Source organism: Notolabrus celidotus, chromosome 2 (assembly GCF_009762535.1).
Source record: "Notolabrus celidotus isolate fNotCel1 chromosome 2, fNotCel1.pri, whole genome shotgun sequence".
In the NCBI taxonomy this organism is placed as follows: domain Eukaryota; kingdom Metazoa; phylum Chordata; class Actinopteri; order Labriformes; family Labridae; genus Notolabrus; species Notolabrus celidotus.
Genome location: NC_048273.1, coordinates 18,424,049 through 18,432,099, shown reverse-complemented (window position 1 = coordinate 18,432,099; position 8,051 = coordinate 18,424,049). Strand labels below are relative to the sequence as shown.

The 8,051-nt window shown below is 40.9% G+C and overlaps 1 protein-coding gene across 1 annotated transcript in view; it reads right to left on the bottom strand.

Annotated features, from left to right (window-relative positions):
• The window catches only part of lhx4 (LIM homeobox 4), an 11,150-nt gene continuing 3,099 nt past the window's right edge, over positions 1 to 8,051 (bottom strand). Inside the window, exons 2-6 of the mRNA XM_034712166.1 lie at positions 6,943 to 7,114; positions 5,065 to 5,267; positions 4,342 to 4,496; positions 3,475 to 3,646; positions 1 to 2,623 (exon numbers count right to left, since the gene is read on the bottom strand). Coding sequence (XP_034568057.1) covers positions 2,235 to 2,623; positions 3,475 to 3,646; positions 4,342 to 4,496; positions 5,065 to 5,267; positions 6,943 to 7,114 — 1,091 coding nt within the window. The 3' untranslated portion in view covers positions 1 to 2,234. The remainder of the gene's footprint in view (positions 2,624 to 3,474; positions 3,647 to 4,341; positions 4,497 to 5,064; positions 5,268 to 6,942; positions 7,115 to 8,051) is intronic.

The following is an 8,051-nucleotide window of genomic DNA, read 5'->3' as shown; positions in this document are numbered from 1 at the left end:
AATTCAGCTTTATTTTCCTCATATAGATTTGACTGTACACGGTTCATACCATTACACAGAAGGCATAAATGAATAAATTCAGTGCTCTCTTTTACATCTTTTTCAAAGACACATGGCAATAATAAATAGCGCTCATGAAACAAGACGATCAACACGTTTTCAAACTGTACAAAATTTACAATTAAGATGCAAACTTGTGAGGCAACACAGACTTAACAAAACTGTCCTTTTAGAGCATTTGTGTATCATTTTTGTTTAACACTTCAGAATACAGCCCACAAATTACAGGTATTTCTTTTGTACAAAGGATGTACAAATGAAGCTGTCTACTGAGTTGTGAAAATGTACAACTGAGTTAGTACTTTTTTCAATTCTTTGTATATTTTAGAAGTTTCCTGCTTAATTCAGGAACATTACTGCCATCCATGTATAATAAAAAAGATGATCAGTAATTTAAAACATTGTACTTTAAGTAATGAGAGCATGGAGACAAAGTTCTTCTTCTCCACTGTACGTGTGACTGTATCTCACTTCTTGCCCTTAATGTACGAAATAATTATGTTGCAATTTGTAGGCTGTAATCTTAATTGTGCCCTGATTTTCTTCTCTAATTTGGGGCTCTTACATAGGAAGCTCCTGTAAAAAGGACTTGGCAATTTAAACAAATAGGTGATCTTGAAATCAATGATTTGAAGTTTTCCTTTGTTTGATAAAAACAAATACAAGAACATGTTTTTAAAAGAATATTACCCCCTGATCAAAACAGCCGCTGATTGTGACATGCTGAACAAGTCAGACCAAACTATTAGCTGCTCTCTCAAATTAAAAGAGAGGTTGCATTTCATGAGTTATACTTTCAGTGAATCGGCTGCCGAGTGGGGATTGAAGATGAAGCTGTTGTGGCCTGAACTGTAACATCAGCCCTGTAGTCATGCCTGCAGAGAAGCTACAGCAGAGTATCAGTGCTGATAGTGGGGGGCTCTGTGGTAATCCGTCTGACATGGAGTCCGGCAGAGGAGAGAACAGACTGGTGACACATCTGGGGTCAGTAAGTAGGTTGATCGCAGGCAAAGCTGTAGCTCTGCTGGACTGAGTAGATTACCAAGACAGACTTTGATCAGACTGAGAAACAGAGGAGCCAACACAAAGCAACATTTTTATCACTGCTCCTGCTAATACTGTCGTTGATTTGAGTGTCAGCTGTACTGAGTATGTGTGTGACCTTTTCCTCACCTTAAATTATCCATCAAAATCTCCTCTTCTCATTTCTGTGCATTCAAAAATAAATTAATAATTTCGATCTGCGATATATTACGAGAGGGATTGAATTAAATTCCTCCAAAACCACACCTTCTTGAATGTCCTACAACACACTGATGTCAGGTGAGTCTGGAAATTAATACTGACAGATGTCTGCTCAGACAGCTTTTTAAACAGACAAGAACAAGTCAAGCAACAACAAATAGAGAAGAGAGACCTGCTGTGTTTACCCTCACTCACACAGAGGAGACATCAGTTCCTACAGACTGACAGGCAGACAGACCATCTACTTCCTAATAACTGGTAAGCCTCAGCAATACATAAAAAAAAACATCAGCATGGATCAAAATTCACACTTGTGCCACTGTTCTTGTAAATTTCTCTCCCCGGTGAAACACTGTGTTTTTGCCTTGTGCATACATCTCTCCTCTTTCTCGCTCCTCCTCTTTCTGCATTTCTGTCCACACGAGTAGAAAAAGAAGAGGAGAGTAAAGTGCATCACCAATGTAAAGGCTCTGATTTGAGCAGACAGCAGTCCTACTCTATCGATCAGAAGCATGCAGGTGCCTCCTGGGTCTCATAGGGACTTGGATCTAGATTGTAGCCCTAATGTTGTAGCTGTTTGACAGGGGTGGTGTATTTTGAGGGCTTCCCCTTTAGAAAAAAAAATCCATCGACTAATTGGAAATCCAGTCTCTGTTTCTGAGTGAGTGAATCAAACAAAGTCAGGTGATCACAGAGGGTTGTATGATACAGTGTATAGGTTCAGCAGTGTGGAGGTGTATTTCACTGCTTTCGTCTGGACGACCCGATTAAGACTGCTGAAGCACTGAGAGTCACACTTCTTCTCTTCTGTCTTCTCTTCACCCAAAATCACACAACACCAGTCTCACTGGGTGAATGAAACAAATGTAAAAAGCTATGTGAGTCTATTTTGTCGTATCCCCCCAGAGGTCGTCAACCATCTTCCAAGCTTAAAACTGAGAATGGTCCATCTCATCCAGCCATGAGGCAGGGCTGGTGGGGAAGTCGGGGTATCCTGTACTGCTGCCCGTCGAGAGGTCTGATGTCGGGCCCCCTGCCATGGCTCTAAGCGCCTGTCCCACACCGCCTGGCCCGCCCTGTACTACCAGACTGTCCATGCCAAAGCCCAGGTTATTGAGGAGAGGGGTGTGGCCAGGCAGGGAGGTGATGGACGAGGGCGACTGAGGAAGACCGTAGGGGCTTCCTGCTCGGATGTCGTGGTACGGCTGTCCCGCCGCATCAACGGAGAAGCTACCGTTCAGCACCCCGCTGTTGGTCATGTCACCGACACTCCCATAGAGCCCATTGGTGTGTCCGAGATCTGACAGGACCTGGTCATCTGTGGAAGAGAGACCATCACTTAGCATAAAGGGAGTAAAAACTTTAACACATCATCAGTGCTGTCAGCTGCAGGAGCATTAGATAGTTGTTATATTTCAATACAGTTAAGTGCTTTTATGAGTGAGATTTATTGTGGCAACATTATGTGGATTTAAAGAAGGTACAGTAAGTGGACCACTGAGCTGCAAAAGTATTTAACAAGCATTTGTTGGTGAGAAATGACCAACAAATGCTTATCTCTAAAAAAAAATAAGGTGATCTATATGCGAGCAATTACTGCTGCACAAAATATTTGTTTCCCTCTCCATCCTCCCCCGGGTGGATTCAATAACAACAGAGCCCCACAGCACTTCCTCTCTAATTGGCTAAAAGCCTCACATGCTTTATAGAGTTTCTGTCACCATGTTTTCATTTCTCATAAAAATGGCCTTCTTTTTAAAAGTGCCTGGAAGACTTTTATGACATTCCAAAACGGGCTCTGTGAACATTAAATAACATAGGGATGTCTAAAATGTCGTTTGCATCCCACTAAGGACCCACTCTCGTTTCCAATAAGCTCCATCACCAGGACAAACTGAGGCAGGAGCATGCGTCAGGAGGAGTTGTGGGGGGAATGTAAAATGAGGATGCCATTTTGAATAACTGAAACAGTGCACTAGAACAACACAAGAAAAACAACTGAAATGCCAAAGACACATTCAATTGCTGCTGGGTTCAGAGCTGTGTCATTTAGCAGCTTGTAGGCTCCTTTAATTCCATTAGCACGACAGTTAGACCGACAACTCCCTTTCAGGAATCTCTGTTGTCAATAAAAGACATGTTGGTTGAAGTTCTCCACACAATATGTACCTCTGAAGCTCAGTTCACTGTCACTGAGTCCCGCATCGTCGGCCGAGCTTTCCTTCTCCACTTTAGTTCCTCCTCGGTTGCGCTTGACGCTTTTATAAAACTGAGTCCAACGATGTCGCCCTGCATCTTTCTTTAAACGCTTCTCCTTCGCTCGCCTGTTCTGGAACCAAACCTGAGGGAAGATAAAAAAAAAGTTAGCATGCATTAAAATAAGAAGCAATGTTATAATTATTCAAAACTCATAATTATCATTTCACTTATAATCAGACGATTGATCACGTTTGATGTGATGCATGCTTTTTTGGTGTTAAGCTCTCCAAACCTCTAACTTAGAATTAAAATATTGTGCTCTTAACCAAATTTCATAGGCACTTCAAAACCTTTGAAGCATAGGTATACCACTGACACTTGAACTTTACCAACTTGGTCTGTATTAACTATTTCATATAATCCATCATCACTCAAAACAGTTAAAAGGCTACTCAAAATTGTGTCGTCAAAAGATTCACAATTCAATTTGAATTCAATAAAGAGAAAGATTATAGCTGATTAAAGAGTGATAAAAAGGGAAACATTGAAAGTAATTATGTACAGACATTTTCAGATTTTTGTGGCAAGTCAATGTGTCTTCTTTTTAATGGAATACAATCTTTCTAGCTCTTTGAGGACCCTGATCCAAAGTCTAAAAACCATAATAATAAAGGCCTTATAAATAAACCTTATATTAACAAAGGAGCTTAATTAAGACAAATGAAAACTAATTTTAAAGATGAAGAAATAAGGATGAGAAATCAAGCTGCTATATTTAGTCAAGGTTTAGGAAAAACAGGCACCTGGAGTCACCTGAGAAAAGTAAAAACTCTGTACCTGCACTACTCTCATGTCCAGTCCTGTCTCTGAGGACAGCTGCTCTCTGACATGGCGAGCCGGCTTGGGCGAGTTTTTGTAGGCACTTTTGAGAGTCTCTAGCTGCTTGGCTGTGATGGTGGTCCTCGGCCGCTTGGTCCCCGCCTCTGAGTCGTCTGAAAACATCATCACAAGTGTGAGTGACTCCCTCCTACATTAGTCACGCTGCCTTAACAGGTAGTGCCCCCTCGGCCTTTGCGTCGAGTATGTGTGTTAAATGAAGTGAATGGTCATGTATGGAAGCGTATTATTGTCCTTGTGCATCCATCCCGCTCCCACAGCAGAGGACATAAATCTACCCTGCCCGAGTGCCAGAGGAGCCGAGTTATTGGGGCCACACAGTAAAAGAGCATTGCATTGCTTTACATAATCAATCAGAGATTCATGGAAATCTCAGAGAAGAGGGAGAGGGAGAGAGGCAGCATCCACACCCAGACGACAAACAACATAGATCTGCAGTCAGGAGTCATTTCACTGCATTATACAGTTCACAGAGCTGTCATACCCTCTACTGTGAATCTGACATACAGGTAAGGCCAGAGCACTGAACCACGCAGGCTGTGACTGACTGCATGGATAAAAACAAGCCATTATGCTTAGATCTTTTTTTCCCATTACAGTTCTAAGATGTCTTCTCTGAAATTGACTGTTCCTTGTTCTATTTTTTCATGCATGCAGACCTACCATTTTGTTTGGCCGTCTCATAATCCACCTTGCACACCAGCCTCCCATCCTCCATGAGGTAAAACTCGTCCCCTGTGGCCAGCTGCCGACTGCACATGATGCAGGCAAAGCAGTGCAGGTGATACACAAAGTCCTGCGCCTTCCGCACTACCTGTGTGGGAGGGATCCCCTGCTGGCACGACGCACATTTTGTTCCAAAACGCCTGCAGGAGAACAAGAAGACAAGAGCTGCTATTAGAACATTCAATGCCAACACAAGCAGAGTAGACTGACATCCGTCTCCTCTTTAAACCCATTTTACAGCCTGATGGAGATGGTGAGACCAGCTGAGATTAAAAATTCACATGTTAGACAGCTATTTCTTCAGCTGCAGCCAAGAATGATGGCACAGTGTCTGTATTAATAGTCGGAGCTCCAGCTGTTGTAGAGGGTAAAATCAGCACTGGAATGCATTTGTGTTAACGATAGACCTGTCTGAGGCTGATGGATGGAGAGGATCAATGCACTGTGTGGTGTGTGTCTTTGCGGGTGTGTGCATGTTTGCATGTTTATGTGTTTGCAGATGAAGTACTGAGAGCTAGAGAAGAGGAGGAAGAGGAAGAAGAATAAGAGAAAGAGGAGGAGGGGTGGGGCTGCTCACAGTAAACACACCCTGAGGAGAACCAATAAAACTCTGACTCAGGAGAGGCTTTAAATCACACAGCCAACGCACAGAAATAAAAAAAGAGCAAGGTGAGGCCTCCAAATCACTGCTGGGAAACACACACCCTGTATCTCTATGTCTGTCTATTTCTGTGTAAAAGCATTTGTATGTGTGTGCTCTTTAGACACACATGTACCCCCCACATCTTGAACATGCAAACACACCCCCTTCTCCCTGAGGTCACCTAACAGAGTTAGACTCCAGTGAGACTGCAGAGCTCTCAAGGTCCCATTCAGGCTTTGAGCATTAAAACCTTTCAAACATGATTTAGGAAAAAGCCCAGATCTGCTGATCCTGTTTTGGATAAGAGTCAAACTCAATTTTGTTCTGTAGTGCTTTACAAATCCAACTGCAAGAAAAAAGAAAGCAAATATGGAATAATTTGGAAATGATGGATAAAAGAAAAGGGCTTTTTGAGATATTTTTTTGCTCTCTTATGATTTCAGAAAAAAAACAACCTGTGAATTTATGCTCTGAGAGGCATCAAGTATTTTAACTAAGAAATTAACTGAATAAAAAAAAATAGGTAGCACATCCAGCTTTAAAACGGGTTTAGATGTTCAAAAGGAGAAACAATGGTAAATGCAGCCCAAGGAATCACCTGTTTCTCATAAAATAGGCCATTAACAATCGACTTGCTTGCATATGAATATGCGGCCATAACGTCTTAACATAAAATAATACCGTCGACAGCATCACTATTTTCTTTTTTTCCATTGAGAAATTTTAGTCTTCCAAAATATAGGTAGGACATTTGAAATTCCAAGACAAAAATAAAATATTACAATACCAAAAACAAACTTGATGCTAACAGTAACTTTCGGACGAACAATTCAGCTAACGATTCTGGCATAATGCTGCAAGCAAATATCATCCGACAAGCCATATAACTTAACATTAAAAAAAATGTCGAATTGATGATGGATAATGAAGAATGATTTGCCCGAATTTATTGAGACAAACGTCGATATTAGTCATTATTCGTGTTTGTTTGCTTTAATAAAAACTTGGGCGATGAAACCAAAGCAGTTTAAATTGGTAGAAGAAAGAAAGAAAGAAAGAAAGAAAGAAAGAAAGAAAGAAAGAAAGAAAGAAAGAAAGACTTTTAAACTGTGTGACAAAGAGGTCAGTGAGACAGGTTGAATTAGAAAACGAAGCAGAAAAAGTGCACTAACTTGAAGAAATCCTCTTTGCAGTAGACGCTTCCGGCCCGGGAGAAACATTTATCCGCCAGCGGGGTCTGACAGTCGGCGCACTTCAGGCACTTGGAGTGCCAGTGTCTGTCCAGCACCTTCAGGATGAACTTGTCCAGGATGTGCTGACTACAGCCGGCACACTGAGGGATCTCTGCGGGGACAGACAGAGGGAGAAGTATTAAGTCACAAGTCAGTAACACCAGATGTCAATAGAAATAGGCCTATAGTTTCTCAGTCAACGGCTAATTGACTGTGAATTCATATTTTAATACATTCCTACAAGAATTGTAGCGGATACTTTATATCTTACACACTAAAACCATTATTCATATACCATAACGCCATTGCTTGCAGCGTAGCCTCAATGAGAATAAAATCTCTGAATATATGATTGCTGCACACGTTTTAAGATTGTGATGGCCTTTAAGATGAATATTGTTGGGATATGCATTATTAAAATGTGGACATAGGCTACTTGAAGATACGAAATGAGGTTGTAGAAGTGCCAACCATAACTGTTCTCCAATCGGCAGATTATCACTTTGATATATTTGAACGCATCCGTCATATTTTCCGAAATATAACATTTTGACAGTTTTTTTTCATTTTGCTGTATATTTTCATCCTTTTTCAGTAAGAAGTAATCTGGATGTTTTATTTCGTTGTCTTTGTCAGAGACTAAAAACATAAGAACGCCATGTTTACATAAATTGTTGTCAGTATATTTTTTATTGATGCGCTGTGTGAAATAGTCCGTCACTGTCCGTGGTGCTGAACTTTTGAGTTTGTTTCCCACAGCCGTACAGGGAATTACGATACTTTTTTTTTTTTTTTTTTTTTTACAATAGTGTTATTTTTAATATTTCGTTTCGTCTCTTTTTCAGATTTGTGACTTGCAGGTGTGCGTAAATCAGTGTCAAGATTAGGCTTAATTAAATTTCATTCTGTTGGTTGGAAAACAACAACCAGTAAACAGGGACTAAAACACACTGTTTGTTTCCCTTTGTCACCAAAATTTGAACTAGCATCCAATATATCCACAACAACAATAAACTACAACATCCGGAATAAAGAATCCACAGAGGCCC